A 23,258-nucleotide genomic window follows, 5' to 3' on the forward strand; every position below is an offset into this window, starting at 1 on the left:
TTTATTATTTCCCAAATGTCTAAGTCAGGCAAGAGCCTCTGACTTAGAGCTTTATCCAAGGTTAAGATTCAACAGCACAGTCTAATAACTACTTTAGAAGGGGAGGACATCATCTACCCTTCGTCTAAGCAGAATGACTGACAGTGAAGCAATCCAATTGAAGTCTTTTCTATTGTTTCTTATTTGAGATGTTGAGAAACCAGCTCTTCCTGATTTCTAGGAGAGATCAAAGTTTATCTTCTGGACTATATATGCATGTTGTGTTATATTGTGCATATAATATGTATATATATATATATATATATATTGAAGTCTTTTCTATTGTTTCTTATTTGAGATGTTGAGAAACCAGCTCTTCCTGATTTCTAGTAGAAATCAAAGTTTATCTTCTGGACTATATATGCATGTCGTGTTATATTGTTCATATAATATGTGTATATATTCTTCTGATTATACCTTTATGGATCTTTTTTTTTTCTTCTCCTGTCCTCAAAGGGAAAGGGCAGGGTTACCTTTTGAGCTGGAAGTTGGGGCTTTGTAAGGCCACGTTCTGACTATTATGGTATCAACTTCTTAGCTCCCATCTCTTTACTGAGTAAGTGTTCAGCAGGCTGTTGACCTGATTGATCAAGATGCATTGCATTCAGAAACTGCTTTGTTGAATGGCAGCTCCTTTGTACAGCTACTTAAAAATAATAAAATATATTTTAAAAAATAATAAAGCATACTCCGTAGGCATCTAATGTTAACATGAAAACCAGTTTTTGTTGTGGTCACAACCATTTGCTCCCAGCTGTTCTTAAACCCCAGCTGCAATATAGGATCACCTGGGGAACTTTTAGGACCTCTACCAATCAAGTAAGAAAGTTGGGCTTATGGACACTGAAAAATGTATTAATCACTTTGTTTCAGGCTATATTTTGCCAGGCCAGAGTTTAATTTTATTGGGTGGTTAACCTGTATCCATTTATTGTCCTAAATTACATTTGGGGTTATTTTAATGCTTTTTACTTTACAGTTTCCCTCTTTGAATTTCCTTGTCTTTTTGTTTTCCTTTGATTCCTACATGTTTTTTCTAAATTGACTGCTTTGCTGTATCCCCTTTTGGTAATTTTGAAGATAAGGTACTTCATATTCTATTACTAATTACACATAACATCTTTAAATACATACTCCTAACCTATGTTTCTCTAATTAACCACAGAAACTATGAAACTGAATCTCTTGCAAAATTAAGGAATTAGCATATCTCCTTGCTCCAACTTTACTGTTTCTCCTGTATGATCTGGAATATTTCACTCTAGGGTTTGGGTGGGCTTCATATCCCATACTTTGTATTCCAAGGAATGTTGGTGCATTTACATTCCATTTTTAGAACCACCTTTATAGCAGTTACTTAGATTCATTACTATAGTGGTGTATTTGCTTGATGTTAACTTCTTTTATTTCTTTTTCTGTGTGTGTGTGTGTGTGTGTGTGTGTGTGTGTGTGTGTGTGTGTGTGTGTGTGTGTGTGTGTGTGTGTGTGTGTGTGTACACCCATAGCAGTCTTAAATTCAGAGCCTACATGCTGTCCCTTTGCTTTTTTGCTCAAGCCTGGCACTCTACCACTTGAGCCACAGCTCCACTTCTGGCCTTTTGCTGGTTCATTGGAGATAAGAATCTCATGGACTTTGCTGCCCAGGCTGGCTTCAAACCACAATCTTCAGATCTCAGCCTCTGGAGTATCTGGAATTACAGGTGTGAGCCACTGGCACCTGGCATTAATTTTTTTATTGCTTATTCACCACGTTTTCCTATCCTTAAGATCTTCATTTTAATTAATCTCTAGGTTGGGTAAAAAATCTTCAGGGGCTACTTTATGAATGTTATGTGAATATTCTGTTTTTAGTCTTTGATACTTGAGAATAGCTGTTTGTTGTCGTTGCTCTTGAAGGGTGTTACTGAATCACACCTTTTTCTGCTTTAAGTTATTCAGAACCACATATCCATTTCACCTAAGAGAAATGTTTTAAGGGTCACACTAAACTATTTCCCCCTGGTTTCTAGACTGACACAAGTCTATTGTTATAGGTGTTGACCAATTCTGGTGTTTGAGGTTTGGTATAAGATGGGGTGGCAAGGCCCACATTCCAATGTCACCATCAGGTGGTTCCTAACTCCGGAAAATCCTTGTGAAGGAATTCACAAGTATTGCTTAAGTTCCTACAATGTGCTAGGTGTTGTGGGAGCCATTAGAAGTTCAGAGGCCTCAAACAGCCAAGACTTCTGCCCCCTGGATATCTGTATGTATGTTGGGGAGAGGAGGTCCTGACCATAAGCAAAGAAACAAGTAAACAAGGCAATTGTAGGGATAAATGAAGTTACCATCAAAATCCAAAGTAGTACCCCAGTGAAAAGGCTATAAAGAAAACATAATAAAGTAATAGAATGACAGGGGTAGGGGATGAGAGCTCAGCTGTTACTAAAGTCTTCTCTGCACCGTCAGTCTGCTCCCATGCTTACAGCGTCCCTAACCATCTCTACTATGAAACTATAGCCATTTATCTTTGTCTATAGTCCATCTTGGACTGGTTTAATAGGTCACATGATTTGCCTCTTTCTGTCTTGAAGGTCACTGCCTTTGGGTGTAGTTCTCATGATGCTCCCACCTAGGCTAACACAAAGCTAGAGAGAGACTGTGTATGGCTCTGTGTGTACATCCACATCTAGTCCATCTAGTACTCATGGAATACTTGAGGGAGACAGGCAGCATGCCAGGACTTCAAGGACTCTATTGGTGGACTTAGATCCAGTAGACAGTATTATTGTGGGTTGGATGTGAACTTCATCCCTGGGATGGAACTGCTTGGATTTGTATTTGGCGTTACCATTTATCAGCTAGGTGACCCTGGCAAGTTACTGACCTCTGTGCCTCAGTGTTTTCAGTTTTCAATGTTAATGGTTCCCAGCTCATAGTGTTATTGTGGCAGCTGAACTGTAATTAATTATTAGGAGTGGTTAGAGGGGTATCTGTGCTTAGCTAACCCTCAGTAGAATATACCAATCACTGCTGTGTATGTGTATGTATTTGTGGGGGGGCACACATGTGCACACTCCAACACTATGGCTTGAACTCAGGGTTTTAAGCTCTGGCTTGGCTTTTCTGCTCAAGGTCAATTCTCTACCATTTGAGCCACACCTCCACTTCCAGCTTTTTTGCTGGGTAATTGAAAACAAGAGTCTCACGGATTTGTCTTCCAGGCTGGCTTCAGACCATGAGACTGAGCATCTAAGATTACAGTCATGAGCCACCAGCTCCAGACCCAATCATTTATACTGACTTTATCTTCTATTGTCTAAAAAATTTTCCATATCTTTCCCTCCCCCAGCCAAATTTCTTTCTATACTTAACAAAGACAAGGATTACAAAGCTGAGACTGATCAGTGTGTGTTAGGGTCTGGTCTCACTTTGCTGAATTTGCTGAATGGATTTTCAGCAGCAGGCTGGCAAAAGAAACACCTCCTTAGAAAAGGAGATCCAATGTCGGTGGTGCAGAGGGTCCCACAGATAGGACCAGGAAGACATTCCTGACAATGAGTCGCCTCTGTCTTTATTTTGTGTGTTCTCTTTTTTCTTCCCCTTTGGCAAACATGACTTCATTATGATTTTTCATCTTACTTTCATTGTAATTAGTAAGCCAAATGTTATACTCATTTATGTTCCAATATTATTAGCCCCTAATATAAATACAAATGTTAAGAATTCATTTTAACCTCTCAGACGTTTATATATTTTAAACAAAATATTGACAATACACCCAGAGTATTTTTGCAGTCACAAAAGAAAGTGTCACTGCATTTTTAAAATTATAATATTCAGAAACCCACTACCCTAACACCGTTTTTATTTGGGGGCTCAAGTCCAATCTTTATCCATATACACACAAGTGTTTAATAGCTCTCATCAAAAGTACACATATAATTTTACGATCTCTGTTTTACTTAAAATGATCACGAACGCCCTCTCTGCAGGGTCATATTTATCATTTTAACGATGCAATCGTGCTATGCCACGTTAATAGCTGTAATTCACCTTACTTTATAGAGCTGACGTAGAAGTTGTTGCATTTTTCTCCCTCCATAATCCCATTGTGTCACTCTCATCATCTCTGTCCATGTGGCTCTTTTTGAGTTAATTCCTAATGGTTACAAATGGGATTTGAATAGTTCTGGGGATCCTTGTAAGATCTCAAGACACTCACTTCCAGAAGGGTTACATCTGCCTCACTCTGTAACCAGCAGTAAATACATGAGTTCCTGTAAAGCCCCAACAGTATTGAGGTTTATCTTTTTCTAGCAACATGGACTGTATTTTCAAATTAATTCTCTTTTCTTTCAAATGAATCCTCTGGGCATTTTTTCTATCATCTTGGTGATAATCCTGTAGAATTATAAAAGCTTCAACTCAATATTGACAGCTTCCTGTTCATAGTTGTTGCAATTATTTGGTTTACATGCTATTATTTTCCTTTTTTAGTTTTGGTTTCAAATTTACTGGTTTGTTTGGTTGGTTTACAGCAGTTTCCTGCCTTCACTCTCCTTCTGGAATCTGTTAGCGATTGGCATGGAAATGGTTTGAAATGAGGGCTTTTGGAAGAGTGGATTATTAGGGTGAAATGGGGGACAGCTCATAGGGCCCTGTCACCTCTCTCACCCACATCACTCAGAAGCTTTGGTCTTTGAAAGGCAGGGCTCATGTGGCTCTTCATCCTCATAGTATCTGTTGTGGCTTGAAGTTGTCAGAATCCCCATGGCTCCTCATCATTTCCCCATCAAAAATATCTCCATTAGGAGATTGCCACTGTTGAATCATTAAACAATCCCTGCCCTGCTGAAAACCAAGCTGAGAAAGTGCTTCTCTCCACTTAAGCTTGAACAATGTTTTCCCCCAACACCAAGAACCAAGCAGGCAGAGGTTTCCTGGGCACTAACATATTGAAAGGACGAACAAGTCCAAAAGCAACCCAACTCCACCATGTCTATTATTTGCCAAAGAGACCTCTAGCACCTTCCCCAGCATGGATGTTAGTATTCCCCCTCCCAACTAGAGCTCAGAGCCCAAGCAGTCTAACTCAATCCCAGTGACCCCTTTCTTCCTATTGCTTTATAGTTGAGAAAACATTCCCTATGCCAGCCCTGAGTGGCCCTAGTAGAATATTGGAGCCACTAACTGACCACATTGCTTTTCTCTTGCAGTTTCCTGTTTCTTCAACTTCACCAGCCCCTCTGGGATTGTCTTGTCTCCCAACTACCCAGAAGACTATGGCAACCACCTCCACTGTGTCTGGCTCATCCTAGCTCGACCTGAGAGTCGCATCCATCTGGCTTTCAATGATATTGACGTGGAGCCTCAGTTTGATTTCCTAGTCATCAAAGATGGAGCTACTGCTGAGGCCCCAGTCCTGGGTACCTTCTCTGGAAACCAGCTCCCCTCATCCATCACAAGCAGCGGCCATGTGGCCCGCCTCGAATTCCAGACTGACCACTCCACAGGGAAGAGAGGATTCAACATCACCTTTACCAGTGAGTGCTCCCTCTGCTTCAGCTGACTGTCCCTCAGTGTCCACCTGTGAGCATGATCAGCGTGCTTCTGTGGAGGACTATTGATGTGAGTGGGCTGGTGACAAAGACAGTGTTGGATTATAGGGCCAAACGTGAAGCTCCGAGCACACAATGTGCCCCAGTAAATCATGAAGGTTGCTCGCTGACCTGGCTGCTCCTGTCTGGTGTCACTCTGTGAGCATTCTATTTCCATGGGTGATTGTAGATGTCCTATAAAGAATCGAGAACCTCATTTCCTGACCTCTCTCCCTCCTCCTGCAAGAAGCATGGAGGATCTAAAAGAAGAAAGCTTTTGACATTCTCTCCTTACTTGGCTCCTGGTTCCCTCTCTGATGTGCTCCCCCGGACCCCTGACACTACTGCCTACTCACCTTTGGTATTCTTACCCAAACTTCTGCTTTGATCACCACATTCCCCTAGTCAAACCGAAGCAGGAGTAGAGAGCAATATCCCCAGGGAATATTGCAGCTGACTCCCTGAACATTTTCTCTCTATTCATCTCATGGCTCCAGTCTGGAAGTTGTCATCTCTCATCTCTGCCTTGGGCTCCTTCTCTAGATACAACCGTGACTCCTTTCATTTCTCTATTGCAGTAGGCATGGGGGAGGGGAAGGTAGCTAGATTGGCAGAAACTTGGAGACTGGGCACAACAAGCCTCCTGGTGAACTTAGTTATAGTCATTTGGGGCTGAAGCTAGGTCTTCTGAACAATTACCAAGTGCTTTCCTAGAGGCTGCTTGAAAATCCAAAGACCCAATTTAGGCTCTAACTCACACCCAGGTACACAAGGAGAGAGCTCCTTCTCTGATAGATACTTTGAACAGAACAGAACTACTGCTCCTGACCCTACCCTTTTAATAAAGGGCTTGCCCTCCTGACCCTCCCAGCTGTCCTTGTAACTCAGTTGAACTAAAGACTTCAATGCTATGTGGTTAGTCTGAGTGTTCCAAGTGAACACTCAGACTAAGGTTCCAGTCCAGTCACCACCTTTCTTTAGGACACCAGACTTAGCTGGAAACAATCAACCTTCCCAGAGTGTCATCTTCTCCAGGGGACCCCTGACTCCATCATCCAAGGACAGTAGGAAGTGGAGATTGGCTCTGCCTTTCCCAAACATGTTAGTCTAGCATCAAGGGTTCTGGTTTGTAGTTCTCTATTCTTGTTTTCCATGAGATCTGAGCACAGGGAAGAAGTAAGGGATTTGATCACCCTTCTTTTTATCCTGTGTTCAGCCTAGGGCCTGCCTAGTGTGTGCAGTAAGTATCAGGGAGTACTTAGCAGATGGGAGGATCGTCAATGCTGGCAGCATGCTCTTTCATAGCCAGGGGAAGTGACAAGAATATGGGAAAGATGGAGACCAAGGAAGCCCCCACTCATCCGGGTTAGTGAAGGCTGAGAAATCACTGAGAGAGAACTTGGGACAAAATGGATGCTTATAGTGTCCAAGACAAATGAGATCCTAGAAAACCCCTTCTATCCAATAAGGAGCAAATCCTGAGTCCTTGGGGAATGGGTGAGTCCTTGAGGAAGAGGTGGCCCAGGTTAGCTCAGAGAGCTATGTCAACTTGAATGTCATCAGCCCTCCCTAGCTTTGTAAGCATCACATATTCATTCTTTAAAAGGGGGGTGGGGGGCCAGGATATACCAAGGAAGAAATGCTAACTACCTCCCCAAATCCCTTTTCCAGAAACAATTCTTGCCAGCATTTGGCAACTTGATCACAGAGAGCAGATGTTTTTCTGTGCATTTATGCATATAGACAGCTAGATGGACAAGGAGGAATACTTTTTTAAAATCTAGGCCCTATCTGAGACCTGCTAATCAGAACCACTAGAGGAATGAGGAACCAGAGGCTGCATTCTCACAGTAGAGGTGATGGGTTCAGATGCAGCCAGTGAATAATACATCCTTGGATAGGTGTTTGGGAGCTAATGCAGGAAGGAAGTTAAATCTCCTCTGTATCTCAACTGCTGATCATCCAAGGTGAGCTCTGTTTTGCCCAGTATAGGAGAACTCACCTCTGCTGACACAGTAAGTATGTGTTTCTTGCATGTAACTTGAAATCTACATGTCTGTAACAAGGATCAGTAATTTGTTCCCACCTTTGTAAACTCCTGGGAACAAAACTAATCATTGTTGCATACAGAGTTCTGTTGGACAATGATGACAGTAGCTGCTGTTTTCTGAGCACCTACTATGTGCCAGTCCCTGTGCAGGGCACTCTTTCAACATCACTGCTTGATCTCACGGTGAAACTTCATCCACTTAGACATGTCAAAGAAAATAGGCCTTGAGAAAGTGCATAGATAGAAATTGAACAAGGCATTAAGTCCTTGCTCTCAGAGATTAGAAATTGACAATTCCTGATGTGTGCCTGTATTTGTGTATGTGTGTGACTGATAGAGTTTGAATAGAAAAGCCCTTGACTTTTGGATTCCAAGCAGCACTTTTCTTCCCATGCCACACCTACGTGCCAGAACACCTTCATAGATATAGTTCCTAATGGAGAAAGGGTAGGAGGTTGAGTCTGGACTGACTTGGACTTTGCAGTGTGGGTTATGTGTGAGAACTCAACCCTATACAAGTCATCCCAGAAGTCTGCCCATCAGAGACCCATAGCCGCCTGCCATGGGAGGATCCGAGCTTTGCAGGCCTCTGGCCTTTGGCAAGATCCAGCCGCCTCCAGAGCCAGTCGATGCCTGACTGTGCCTGTGTCTCTGTCATTAGGGAATGTCGGCGACCTGTAAATAGATCTCTTTCAAATGACACATGCCCAGGCAACCACGGCACATGGTCTCCCAGGACAAGTCAACCATCCTTAGAACAGTGCAGACAGACATAGGGCCTGACTTCAGAGACATTTCACAGGAGAATGGCATGACATGTCTGGTGGATGGAGGTTGGAAATGTGCATGGCAGAGATGGTACAGGAAGGAGCATCTCCACGTGGGGAAGAAGAGAAAGGAATTCGTCCTCACAGCATATATAATCATCTTCAGGATACACCATGCAATACTTACTCCCTTCACATTCTTATCTATGTCCATTCCTTTCCATCTCAGAACAAGCCTGCAAATGAAGTCAGGAACTCGAGGTTCAGGGAGATGTCATGGGATGTCCAGGACCAAATCATAATAAGAAACAAATTCCCAGTGAAATCTCTTTTCTCTCTCTGCTCCCTATACCATCATTCTTCCTGGGGAGAGGGAGAATCAGCCCTGACAAGAGGGAGGGAAATGAAGGGAATGGCTTCAGACAGGGTTAATTCCAGGGCACCTCTTTTATGATACTTAGTGTCTATTAGAATCACAGAATTGAGAGGGAGCTTACCTGCAGCATAAATGATCCCATCATTGTCAGAAGTTAGGGAAACACAGAATAGATTTGACATTGAAGAACAAGGTCTGTTCCTTAGCCACAGTAAGCCTCAGTTTATTCATTTGTAATGGTATCTGCTTGGTGGACTAATGCTCTGATGTACATGAGCTAACAAACACTTAGTTCACTGCCTAATTTATAAACATCCATTGAAGGGAAGTACCAGGGAAAGGCCAGAACTCAACGGAACAAGTCCCTGTTTCATACCCAGAGGGGCTTACCAGTTGGAACCCTGGCATCCTGTGTCCCAACATGGCAAGTTCTTGAGGGAACTTGGGGAAGTGGTAGAGGTCTGGGGTTGACCATCATAATGAAGCTCATTTTCCTTGGGGTTCCATCTTCAGACCAGCTCTTTCTAATTGTGTCCTTGTGCCCATCCACACAGCCTTCCGTCACAATGAGTGCCCGGATCCTGGTGTTCCAGTCAATGGCAAACGGTTTGGTGACAGCCTGCAATTAGGCAGCTCCATCTCCTTCCTGTGTGATGAAGGCTTCCTTGGCACACAGGGTTCAGAGACCATCACCTGTGTGCTGAAGGAGGGCAGCGTGGTCTGGAACAGTGCTGTGTTACGCTGTGAAGGTACGTGACGAAGAGAGCCTGGGGGTTGCTCCAAAGAGGTTGGAGAGCCAAACCAAGAGGCCTGCATCACAGTGATCCCTTTCAGCATCCACTTCTTCCAGGGCTCAAGGCCACTGCTCACCCTCATCCTCACATTGGAAAAACGAGGGCTTAGTTGGAAACACTGCACAGCAATTTGAATCATAACCTGGGACTTTTTTTTTCTCCTGGGAACTCTCCATGTTACAGCCATCAGAAGCCCTGTTTCCAGCTTCTGGTGGGGGGAGAGGGAGGAGCCTGCAGCCACACACAAACTGGCAGTGATAGGAATTCCCCAGTCTCTCAGGCTGCCTGTCACTCTTTTCTCCTCCACATGCTCATTTCCCCAGTTCCCTGGGCTCTCTTCCTCTTCCAGCTCTTGTGCCCTGGTTAAATGCTAACTTGATATCCTTCTGGTTAATCTCTGGGTAACAAAGGGCAAAACAGCTGGAAGAAACATAGCTCACCACAAGGGCTGGGCTCATTACAGCATCTGCTCATCCCATTGCACCTCACAGGGCAGTTCTAAGTCAACTTCAGAGACCAGCCGTCTGTTCCAGCAGACTGCAGGCACTTCAAGGGCAGATGGTGCCCCCTGAGAGTAAGGATCATGTCCCATGTGTGTGCCAAACACAGTGCCTGGCACAGAATCAGTGCTCAATAGCTACTTGGCAATGATAGATGAATAATATATATCCCAAAGGTCCTTGAAGGACTGTGACAGTGACCAAGAAGACCGAGGCTGTGGTTCTCACCTTTATGAAAGGTGAAAGTCTCTTTGTCTCGTGTCCAGATGCCTCTCTACATGCCCAATCCCCCACCCCAAGTCTGACCAGCCTGACCACAAGTAGGAGAACTTAAAGAGAGCATTGCCCCTGATTTGGTGGTTGGGTCTATAGGAAAAGAGGGAGAAAGAATCCATACCACGCTATATGTAGTTGGGATCCAGATGATTGTTGGACCTCTTGGGTTTTTTTTTTATTTTAAAAATAAAATAAAATAACAGCAGGGGTAGGAATAAGTAGAGTATGGATGTACATAGAAAAGAGCAAGCACGGCAAAAAATGTTCACAAATGTGAGCTGAGGTCCCACTGCTGGATGAGCTCCATAAATCCAGCCTCATCTCACCTAGCACAATGTTTGACACTTGGTAGCTGACATGACTAGTCATTACTGGTTGATAAGTCACTGAGCAAATGAATGAATGAATGAATGAATGAATGTAACTAGGCTAGAACCTTCCTAGTGAGAAACATCTCAGTGAAAGCTCCTCAAAGCCCCATCTCTCATCAGGCCCCCTGTGCTCTCTACCTTACCCCTCACCAGCCAGGTCACCCTGGGCAAACAGCTGGGCCACTGTAAAATGCAGGTAACTCATGGAGCCTCCTAGCAGGGTTAGTAGAAGCGTGTGTGGCTGCTGGATTAGTACCTGCCGGAAGAGTAGCATTAGTTTAACCATTTCCGCTTTGAACCAATTAGATCAGAATTTACTCCAACTTGGGGGTCACACTGTATGTTTGGGGAAAGTTGGCATCAAAATAAGAGACGGCCTGTTTGATCCCCTGACTGACCCAGGAGGGAGCCGACTCTGTTTTCCCAGAGTGATGGCCATTCCTAATATCATTTGTGAGATCTGGGAGCAGTCCATGACAGAGGCTGATTAAGGCCAAAGCCCAGCCCTGAAACCTCACAAGGAAGCCTGTGGGAACCTGCCCTCCTTGGCCTCATTCCTTCCTTTGGTTCAAGCCTTGGTAGGTCCCTACTTTGTGGTCAGCATCTTTGTCCTTTCCATCTTGTCTAGTTTTGTTTTTGATTAAGCATCCCCACCTTGTGGACAATTAAATACAGAAGCTAATGGTCTTTTAGAAAATCTTTTAATATATGCTAAGAGCCACTTGGGTTTGGAGAGGCAGTAACAGGACATGAGAGAAAATGGCTTCTCCTAAATTTAGAAGGAAGGAGGATGATTGGGTAGATGGAAAGCAGGGGTGGGCATTCTTAAAGAGCCAGAGAGCAAATGTTTCCAACCTTGTGGCCACAGGCTGCTTTCTCATAACAGTGGCCTGAGATCATATATAAGCAACCAGGCAGGTTGAGTTTAACTTGTGGCCAATAGTTTGATGACATAAATCTGGAGCACAGAGGACATGATTGGTCTGTGTGTTTAAAATCTGAAGTTTCCTAAGAAAGACTTTTCAGCAGTGATGGTCAGCCCCTAACTATGGGTGTCTGATTATTGATCACATTCATCCCTTCCTTGACTCTTCTTAAGAAAGAATCAAATAACTGTACTCAACAACAGAAGTGTTTTACAAGTATCACCTCACTTAACCTTGCATCAGAGAAACAGTTATAGTTATTGTCCCCACTGGGGCCCGGCTCAGAAGGGCAAGTCACCTACCAGTGACCCACCCTGCCTGCTCAGGGCCTTCACTGTTTGTACCTAGTGGATCCAGAATTCACACACAGACCCTTGGCTACTGTGCTAATGAATTTTTGAACTGTATCACTAGAGAGACTATAATGGCAGTATGTTTATGAAAGACTTAAAAGCATCCACAAATAAGAATGAAAAGTGAGGTTTCTATTTTCTACATCCCAATAGAAAATTAAAGCAAAAGGAAACATATTGCCTATCACAAAAGACAAAGAAGACAAGACACCACATGGCAGAAATTGACAGCATTAAAAAAAATGACAGTAGTGAAACAAATGTATCAGTTATGATAATAAAGGTAATTAAAATCCCTACTAAAAGAAAAAGACTGAGTTTAGAAAAAAATATTCAGCTTACAAGAAGTACATTTTTAGTGTGTTTTCATGTTTTAATGTTTAAAGGGATGCTCAGACTTGTAAAAGCTGTCGACAGTACACAGAAGTGTGATAAAGTTCAACATGAAAACACTCATTTCCTGGTCCCATTCCCTAGAGGAAAATGGTTTAAGACTTTGGTGTATACTAATCCCAGTACTTGGAAAGCTGAGGCAGCAGGACTGAGTTCAAGGCCAGCCTGAACTATATGTTGCTGTTGTTTCAACTACAACAAACAAAAAGCACTTGTTATAAATATATCCACATACTTGTCTTTGTATATGTTTATAATCAGGCAATGAAGGAAAAAGTCAGTGCACCGCAGTCCCCATAGAAATCTAAGTGATGATTGTAGCCCGTGTTTTGCCTTGGCCAGCCTGAACTTCACTCCTCTTATTTACATCTCTCACATAGCTAAGGATATGGGCTTGCACAACTACATCCAGTATTCTTGGGGAAATGAGGGTCCACTAACTTTTTTCCTAGGCTGGTCTTGAACCAAGATCCTAATCTCCACTTCTTCCTAAGTAGGTGGGATTACAAACATGAACCACCACTGAGCCTGCCCTAACTTTTTTTTTCAATAGAAAACTTCAGAATTTTACCAAAACAGATAGGACAGAATAATGAACCCCCATACACCTCTCTCTCAGATTGCCCTGTGAATCCATGGCCTCTGCTTTTCCCTACACCACTGCCCTGCTTGCTCTGGGATAAATTTGAGATATAATATTACAATCATTTCTAGCAGATAAGAAGGAACCCTTTAAAACAAAATGATATCAAGGAAAAGGAACTGGATGTGGTGACCCAGGCCCGTCATCCCAGCCACAGTAGGAAGCCTCAGATAGGTGGATCACAGTCCAGGCATGCACCCAGGCAGAAGAAAGACCCTATCTCAAAAAGGATTGGCAATGTGTCTCAGCAGTGTGCCTGCCTAGTAAGCATTAAGCCCCAAGTTCAAACCTCAGTATCACCAAAAATAAATCACAACACCCACAACCACAGTTCTGTTATCTTAAAAAGTAATTACTTATCAAAATCAAGTGTTCTTTTCTTATACCTGTGCTTTAGAAAATGAAATGGTCCATTACAGTGGACAGAGAGGTCTCAAGTCGTTTTCTAAGCCATGGGTATTCATCCTACCTCCTGTGATTTTTTTTTTAACTGAAGAAGGCAGATCATTCATCTTGAGGAGTCTCTTCTTATTTTCTGAATTTTACTGATTACTGCCCTGAGAGATTGTTTGGCATGATCACCTTTCTCTTATATTTCCTTGAAGCTCTATAAACTTAACACAACTTGGGTTCCATACTTTAACCAGAATATTTAATAGGCAGAACCTATGTCTCTATCAGAGCCACATAAGGACTCATTGCGTCTCTTTTGAGGATGTTGGGAGCTATTGATGTTCATAGCACAGAGACATTTCAGTTCCTTGTTTTATGAGCTGGGATTCTTAAAAAGCAAAGGAAAGATGGGAGAAATAACTTCCATTATTTTCCTTTATTTAAAGTTTTCATGTGAGCAAGTTGACTACCTAACACCTTTCAAAGTAGAATCTTTTCAAATATTATTGCAATACAACTGGATTGCAATTTTGTGTATTTAAGTCAATTGCAGTTATGATTCTAACTGATGCTTCATTGTCTCACTAGCTAGCAGCAGTCCCTTTTTTTCTTTTTTAAAATGTTATTGTAAAGGTGATGTACAACCAGTGGCTCACGACTGTAATCTTAGCTACTCAGGAGGCTGAGATCTGAGGATCACAGTTCAAAGCCAACCTGGGCAGGAAAGTTGGTGAGACTCTTCTCTCCAGTTAACCACCTGAAAACTAGAAGTGCTACTGTAGCTAAAGTGGTAGAGCACTTGCCCCTTGAGCTGAAGAGTTCAGGGATAGTGCCCAAACCAGAGTTCAAGCCCCATGACTGACCAAATAAAAACAAAAAAAGTGATTTTTTTGTTGCTTTGTATGTCCCTCCCTCATGGTATAACCCCTGTATTTTATGTTGGTATAATTTGGGGAGCAGAAGGGAAAAAACAAATTATTTAAATAAGGATACAGGTGGACCCATTGCAACAATGAGATGTACGAGAGGCTATGTTGAAAAACGAAATTTACAATTTTGGGGAGGGGCTTAATTTGTTGTGGAGATGTGAAGGCAGGGAAGGTAGGGGGAAAACAAAGGAGGAAGCAACAATGCTTGATAAGAAATGTACTCATTACTTTGCTCATGTGATTGTAACCCCTCTGTACAGTATTGTCACAATTAAAAACTTATTTTTTTAAAAAAAGTGATATATAAAGGAATTACAGTTATATAAGTCAGGCAATGAGTACCTTTATTTTGGAATAGTATTGCCCCCTCCTACTTTTTCCCCTCCCAACACCCCCCCCCCCACTTCTCAAAAGAGCCTTTTGAGAATTGCCCATCATTTTCTACCCCTTACCTTGAGCCAGTTGTTTCTCTGAGGAGCCCTGGTTCCTTTTAGTGGAAATTGATGTTTAGAATCTGGACACTGGATGCTAATTCTTGTTTCTAAGCTTTTTCAATGAATACAGCTAGAAAAATGTTTCTTTAAAAGAAAACACATTGTGAGTTCATTTCATTTCTTTTCTTTTTACCGTAGTCTTGCTGATAATCATATCTGTATCTGCTTGCAAGTTCCAAAACACCATCATAACTCCCTGTGTCATAATTCATTCCCTGGAGTTTTAGCGTAAGGATAGTATACCAGCACCTCAGCATGATGAAGAAAAATAGTCTCAACCTTCATCGTCACCATAATTGTCAGTTCTTTTTGTCCATATTGCCTCCTTGGAATGGACTATCTGACTACTGTCTGTTAAAAAAAAATCTCTTCAGCTACTTTTTTCTGTCTGACTACACTCCCAACCAGTATGCTATTAGGCTTATATTCATTTGGGGGATAGAGAAAATGCATATCAAATTTAATCTGCCTTTGTAATTATGTAAAACATTTACACAGTTTCAACGCTGTCCCTTCCTGCTTTCTGTGGAATCTTCCTGGCTTTGGTTTACCTTTGCACTGATTGTTGATCTAAGTGATTATTAACACTTTAATATTAATTTAACCTTAGTACCCCTCTTATATTATGCAGAATTAGACTTTGCCCACAATAATCTACTTGGCTTTCATTCACCCAGTAACATATTCAGGAGACTAGTCCACAACTTTATGTTCACTGTTCCTTGTATTTGTTTTATAGTTGCATAAACAGCCCATTTGTCTGGTCACCCGAGTTAATTCAGTTGGACTCTTATTATCCAACATGTGCACTATTTATGCTCTTTTGTGAGTACAAATGATGCAGCCTTGTATCGCCTTTTACAATATGTATGTGCTTTCTTCACATTTTTGGGCTAGGATATCTTTGGAATACAGTGCTAGAAATAGAATTGCTGCATCAGGGAGTGAATATGATTTTTTTGCTGAATATTACTAGATTGCTCTCCAGAAGGGCTATTTTGCATTTTTACCAGCAAGGTTCACAATTTCTAATTTCTTGTAGCCCATATATGTCATCAGGCATTGGTCTGCGCCTTGCTAATAGATAAGGAATATGATCCCCTGTAGTTTCAAATCTATGTTTTTTTAATTAAAAATGAAATAAAGCATCTTTTCAAGTATTAAGAGACCTTGCAGTTAGGAATCCTCCTACTTCTCGCCAGGCAACTATCACACTGAATAGCAAGATGAACAACAGAGAGGAAGGACTGGATGGATAGAGAGACCAGCTTCTTATCACTGAACACAAGAAGTGATTTACTAGCTAAAATTACAAGACAATCAAACATAGAAAGAACACAAAGTGGTAACTCCCAAAGACAAACACTGAGTTTCCCTCTCTGGAGATTCTGGATGGGCCCTCATGGAGTAGAGTATAGCTTCCCGGAAATTGAATGAGGAGAATCTGGGCCAGTGTTGACCTGGAGCCTAGAAAGAGCCGAGCCCTTCCTGGCTGCTGAGGCACAGGATCCTCATGAGAGCATGAGGGGACATAACCATAGGCATATCTCTGTCCACTACCAAGGTCTAAAAAAGTGCGGGGAAGGAGGAGAGAGAAGCAATAGGCTGATCGATAAGATGATGGGTAGGTTTTGAAAACTGGGGTTACCCTTGAAGTGACAGTATGCATATGTAATTTATTTCTCAATGTTTGGTGTAAGCACTATGTAATTACTTTAGTTTCTCTAAGCCTCTGTTCACAGAAAATAGGGTAATAATCCCCTTCCACAAACTGAAGGTAATAATACATGTACCTTTTAGTGATAGAGTTGTCACAAAGATAATCGCCCTTAAGTTCTGATATCTCCTAAACTCTTCATGCACTGAACTCATTACTACCTGCCATGACTGCAATACGCTATGCACCACAAGGGGATTTAGCAGCAGAAGTCTTGAGGTTAAGTCTCAGATTTAACTGCCTTAGCTCAGTGTTCCCAATCTGTGTCTTAACCTGCTTAGCTTTAACTTTCTCTTCTGTGGACGTGATCACTTCACAAACATGTGAATTAGGTAATGCCTGTGAAGCAACTGGCAAAAGTAACTCATAGTATGAGTTGACTGTTTCTACTATTATGATTATGATTATTGCTGTCTTCTGTATTAAACTTCTAGTATAATTTGATATTAAGAATGTTACAACACGGGTTGGGAAGATGGATCAGTGGTAGAGTGCTTGCCTTGCATGCATGAGGCGCCCAGGCCCAGAGTTCATGCCTCACGACCGGACCCCAAAAAATAATCTATTTAGTGGTGCTGTAGCTCAAGTGGTAGAGCGCTCGCCTTGAGCTGAAGAGCTGAGGGACAGTGCCCAAGCCCAGAGTTCAAGCCCCATGACCGACAAACAAAAACAAACAAAAAAAATGTTCACCAGCTGTTTCAGATATTCCCAGAACATTATATAATTCAGAAAAGAGGGGTGGGGTACCTTTGGCAATATTTTATGAAACTGGTAAAATATACCTGGAGAAATCTAGAGTCTCCAAAAACATGTTATGTAGCTTCTTTCTACCCTTCTTAATCCTATTCAGATGTTAGGTTTTTGGTTTGGTTGGTTGGGTGGGTGGGTGGTTGGGTATTTGTGTGTTTGTTTGTTTGTTTGTTTGTTTGGTTGGTTGGTTGGTTGGTCGATTGGTTGGTTGGTTGATTAGTAGGGTGGGTGGTTTGGTAACACTGTAGTTAGAGGTTCCAGAGGAAGCACGTGTTCCTTTAGAGCTTAGCTTGAAATCCCTGGTTCTCTTCTGTCTTTCCTAAGTCTAAATCTGGGCTCTATGACTTGCAAACCCTCACCTAGTTATATAAGCTTCAGCTTTCTTAAGAGATGACAACAGTGCTGACCTCACAGGGCTGTTTGCTCTATGAGGAGTGAACATGACTATGGATGTGGGTAATGCCTTGATATGGAGTGAGGATCTAGCCAGTGGCAGTGGTCATGTCCGTGGCAAGCAGCCTTGGTGAGGGTTGGTACCATCATTCTCATCTTCAAGCTTGGACTGGGTTAGACCATTGACAAACAGCCCTCAAATTTTAATGGCTTAAAAACAGGATTACAGACCGCTCAAGCTATGTGTTTACCACAGGCCATTTGGGGATCTGTTCCTCAGAGTCAGGCCCAGTAGTTAGCAGTCCCAGCTGGCAACCTGTTTCCAAGGGGACTGAGACAAAAAGAGAAAACTTTGCCTCTTAGTATTTCCATACAGACCCAATGTGCATCACATCTGTTCCCATTGTATCAGCCAAAGTAATCACATGGTAGCTTCAAAAGGAGTAAACAGTGAAATACACCATGTGCCCTGATCTCTGGTCACCATCATATGAGCCAGAAAGACAGAAAGACAGGAGTGGCGCACAGATGCATGAGACCAGAGAAACTGAATGATACATAGAAGGAATGAATTGAATGATGGGAGATGAAACCAAAGAAGCTGAATAATTGGAATCCACCCAAAGAGAAGGGATAACAGGCTTTTGCCAGACCAGAGATAGAGACAGAGAGTTTGTGGGGACATCATGAGGAATCAGTATCTTGTGGCGTTACCTACCATGGGCTGCATTCATTCATCCTTTCATCTATTCACCCAACCTGTAATAGCAGAAGAACAGCTGTGTGCTAAGTATGAAATGTTGGGGTTCTGAGTTGTGGCTGACAAGATGGTGCAGAGCACGAAGTCTGCAGCCCTGAGCCTAGCAGAGTTGAGTTACTCACTCCCCAGTGTGGATGGGAGGAGCCAGGCCGCCTGATACTCTGCCTCAGGCCTGACAATTGAGTGAGGAATAAAGAAAACGCCAGTGTGACCCAAATATTAGCTGTATTTCAGCCCTGCCAGCGTGACAAAAGGACTTTGTTTAAAGGCTTCTTTTCATTTCTCCCCTCTAGCCTTTAATAAACCTCCAAATGATGTAACTAGACACATCCATAAAGGTCCCAACAGACAAAACTCACAGCTTATATAGTTGATGTAATTTTCCATAAAAACAAAACACTCCTTGTTGGCCGGCACATTTTATAAAGAGAATTTTTATTTGTTTGTTCATTCATTTGTCCCCCAAGAAAGCTATTTCTCTCACTCTCTCTCTCCTTCTCTCTTTATCCCCCAGCTCCCTGCGGTGGTCATCTGACCTCACCCAGTGGTACCATCCTTTCTCCAGGCTGGCCTGGCTTCTACAAGGATGCTCTGAGCTGTGCCTGGGTGATCGAAGCACAGCCAGGCTACCCCATCAAAATCACCTTTGACAGGTTCTGGGAACCACAGCCTTGTGGGAAGGGGTTGTGGGTGGGCGGGATCAACAGTGAGACTAAAGTACCAGCAGGGTGTCGACACCAGAGAGACTTCCCTAAACAGGACAAAAGCTCAGGGAAAAGCTTTGCCTTTGGGCTTGGTTTGTGCTACTGGGAGGGCATAACTGCCACAGGGAGGGGAAGGCCAGAGTATCACCCGAGATGCCGGAGTCCTTCCTACCTCCTAACCCCCAAGGGGGAAATGCAGATAGACACCATTAGATGTTAAAGCAAAACATAGCATCAAAGGATTGTAACACAGCATGGGAAGGCAATCTCCCTGACCTGTCCCAAATCCTGTCTATGAGCCCCACAGCCATCCCCACCCTCCTAATAGCCCTTGGTGAGGAAGTAGCTACACAAATGTAGACATGAACTTTCTCCACCTAAAGCAATCATGGCCTAGCAGAGCCGTCGGGAAACTTTTCTGTGAAGGCCCAAGCATTAGATATTCTAGAGTTTGTGGGAAAGTTTCTTTTTTGTGAATCTCTGCTGTCTATTGTTTATTGCTATTTTTCTTTGGCCCTTCACAAAAATGTAAAAGCCATTCTTAGCTCTCCAGGTCATATGCCAGATTTGTCCCTGGAGCTTCAGTGTGTTGATCTTGGGCCTAGCACATTCTGATCACCAGGAGGCTAGTCATTTGACCTCTAGATCATTGAGCCTCTAGATCTTCACAGCCTAGGCTATGGGACTGGTTGGGAAGTTTGCAATGGAAGGAGGAAGAGCTTAGTAGAGAGGGTCCTTCCATAACATGAGAAAATGTGTGCAAATTATATTAAAAGATCCCACCCTGCCAAAATCTGGTTGTCTAAAGCTCTGGGTCAGACAGGGCAGGTCTTTTATCATTAGTAAATCAATTAGCCTTGGATTTCTTAAGAAGTCTTCATTTTACATAATTTGACAGATTTAAAACTGAGGTTAACTATGACACCCTGGAAGTACGAGATGGACGGACGTACTCAGCACCCTTGATTGGGGTTTACCACGGGACCCAGGTCCCCCAGTTCCTCATCAGCACCAGCAACTACCTCTACCTCCTCTTCTCTACAGACAAGAGTCATTCAGACATTGGCTTCCAGCTCCGCTATGAGAGTGAGTCTGGGTGGGAAAGTTGTGAGGAGGTAGATGAGGTCCAGTGGGTGAGAACCTGGGATTATGTTCCTCCATAGGCACCTACTCAAGTCCTTCCAGGATGTTCTTAGACTATGCCCTTTGGAAGGCACCCCTGGCTTTCAACATCCCTCATGGGTTATGGGAGATAACAGTTGTTCATGATCTTTATACCACTGCTGTACGCAGGTGGCTGGGCACTTAGAGACAGAGAATTTGGCTGGCTGTAAACCCTCTCCTCATCTCCTCATATCCATTGCCTCCATTTAAAGAACCAGTGTCACTTGAGTTCTTTGCAGGTTGAAATGGAAAGTTCAGATTGAACATACCATGAGGATAGGGTTGCTTTCTTACTCGTTTGTATTCCTAAACCTTAGCCCAGGGCCTTAGCTACAGTGGACAATCATCACATGTTTATCGAATGAATGAACCAATGGACAAATGGTCTAGCCAGCTTGTTTAAGAAATAGGTATTCAAATAACCTCTCTGCAAATACCAACAGCCACATTTCATGAGTTAGTAACTAGTGACTTCAACCTTTGTAAATCCAGGCCCTTTTCTCCATCTCTTTGTTTTTAACAGCACATATTGTTGATTCTAGCTGTGGCCTCTCTTTTCCAGCTATAACACTGCAATCAGACCACTGCCTGGATCCAGGGATCCCCGTCAACGGGCAACGTCATGGGAATGACTTCTATGTGGGTGCTCTGGTGACATTCAGCTGTGATTCAGGCTATACATTAAGTGACTCAGAGCCCCTGGAATGTGAGCCCAACTTCCAGTGGAGCCGGGCCCTGCCCAGCTGCGAAGGTGAGGCATGCTACCGGGGGCACGGAAGGAACACATGCCTTTCCTACTATGGAAAACCAGGCACTGGAAAGGACTCCAGTTCCTTCTCAGGCCTTCAGTGAGAATGGGCTTTGGAGAGGATCCCAGGGGAGGTTCCCTGGGCCACTCAGGTCTCTCACTCTTCTTTTCACTCCTCCTGTAGCCCTGTGTGGTGGTTTCATTCAAGGCTCCACTGGTACCATCTTGTCACCAGGGTTCCCTGACTTCTACCCCAACAACTTGAACTGCACCTGGATTATTGAAACATCTCATGGCAAGGGTGAGTGTTTACATCAGTGGCAGATATTGGAAAGTAACCCCAAGTCCCCAGATCAAGGTGAACTCAACTGACATTTCCCTATATAGCAACAAGTTGAGTCTGAATTTTTCTCATCATCATGAAAATTTCCAGAATTATCTTATTGTTTTGAATCATGCAAATCATTTAATAAATGTTATTCATTTAATTGGCTACCAACCATCAAATCCCATCTAAGTCACCGCCTACAAGATGGCAGCATACCCTCAGTCTAAACACCAGTGGGAACATGCCCAACCCATTCCATAAATGAGGTCTCTTTCCTCATCATAGTCTATTAGGTAGATGTCCTGTGCCATTCCCTGGAGGAACATAGCACACTTCTGCTCCCTCTTCCTCATGCCCACTTATTTTTTTGAGACAAGGTCGCACTGTAGCATAAGCTGGCCTTGAACTTATCATCCCTCAGCCTCCTGGCTCCAGGATTATAGGCATGTGCACCACACTAGCCTACCCTTCAGGTTGTATATAACTCTACTCTTCCTGAGGTTATGTACAGTCATATTCCTCAATAGCCTGCCCTGTTGCCTCAGTTTCCCTCACATGAGCATTAGTTAATAAACACTTTCGGCCAACATTTAATTCTCAATGTTTATTAAATATCTCCACATGGAAGACACTGGGGCTGGAGATAAGTAGTAACCAAGCAGACACAGACAGCTCTCGGGAGCTTCTTCCAAAGTTCTACTAGAGTCATAGTGCTTCCCTCTTACACCAGAGGTTGTGATCTGCTATGTTGGGGATGGAAACCAGGCCTCTGTGTTTGAGAGCACTTCATCAGTAATTTTGATGCATGCCTTTAATGAAGAACCACTGATTTAGAAGAAATAATATTCAGAAGGGCCCAAGGAAAATATTAAGATAGAATAACCCCACAGATATTTAAATGTTGTTAATGGACTAAATGACATGAATAGTGTAGCTTGAATACTGTAGACATCTGCAGGAGTGGGGAGAGGGGAGTGCAAGAAAGGTCCAGAAATCGATGCATTTATGTGTATGCATGTGTGTTCTCACATAACTGTGCACAGGTGAGAGAAAGACAGAGTTCAGTATGTGATTAAAGCATCATTTCAGAGTCATTGAAGAGATGAAAGATTCTTTCATAAATGGTGGTTTCACCATATGAAAGCAGCTTAAAACCCAATTTATACCCCTATACATTTCACCACAGAAATCCCTAGAAACATATGGATCTCTAATTTCTGCTGGGGATATGCTTTTAAAAGTAACTCCCAGGGCAGGTCTACATGGTAAAGGCTACTAGCTACCATTTAACATAAAGCTTGAAAAGACTTTATAACAAATCCATAAACATGCAAAGTCAAATAGTAAATAGACCCCAGAATATTTGCAATATGTGTAATTGACTAAAGATTACCAACCTGATGTGTAAAAAGTTCTTAAAATATCTCTGAGAGAAACATGCCTGGCCCAGTGGCCTGCCATATGAGCAGAGCTGTAAACTAACACTTCATAATTGCAATACAAATTGAAAAAACATCAACCCCACCAATAATTAAAGAAAGGCAATTTCAGCCGGTAATTAAATACCATTTCCCTTTTTTATATTCTCATAGAAAATCATAACACCAGCAGGGAGAGGATGGTCACTGCTGACCTGGTGGGAAGTGGTTTTCTAGAGGTGGTTTGAGGATAGGGATCAGAAGCCTTCTGAGGACATGTGCCTTGAGAGTCAACAATTCCCCTTACTAGAATTCTCCTGAAGAGAGTAAACAAAACTATACATCAAGATGCAGCTACACAGGCAAACCTAAGCTATTTATTTATCACACTAG

General features: G+C 42.7%; 1 protein-coding gene across 1 annotated transcript in view; it reads left to right on the plus strand.

The window, feature by feature from the left end:
* Csmd2 (CUB and Sushi multiple domains 2) overlaps positions 1–23,258 on the plus strand; it is a 522,404-nt gene that overhangs the window by 334,491 nt on the left and 164,655 nt on the right. Inside the window, exons 14-19 of the mRNA XM_013020489.1 lie at positions 5,238–5,564; positions 9,366–9,560; positions 19,018–19,156; positions 20,106–20,293; positions 20,934–21,122; positions 21,304–21,420. Coding sequence (XP_012875943.1) covers positions 5,238–5,564; positions 9,366–9,560; positions 19,018–19,156; positions 20,106–20,293; positions 20,934–21,122; positions 21,304–21,420 — 1,155 coding nt within the window. The remainder of the gene's footprint in view (positions 1–5,237; positions 5,565–9,365; positions 9,561–19,017; positions 19,157–20,105; positions 20,294–20,933; positions 21,123–21,303; positions 21,421–23,258) is intronic.

This window comes from Dipodomys ordii, unplaced genomic scaffold, assembly GCF_000151885.1.
Source record: "Dipodomys ordii isolate 6190 unplaced genomic scaffold, Dord_2.0 Scaffold51, whole genome shotgun sequence".
NCBI classification, from domain to species: domain Eukaryota; kingdom Metazoa; phylum Chordata; class Mammalia; order Rodentia; family Heteromyidae; genus Dipodomys; species Dipodomys ordii.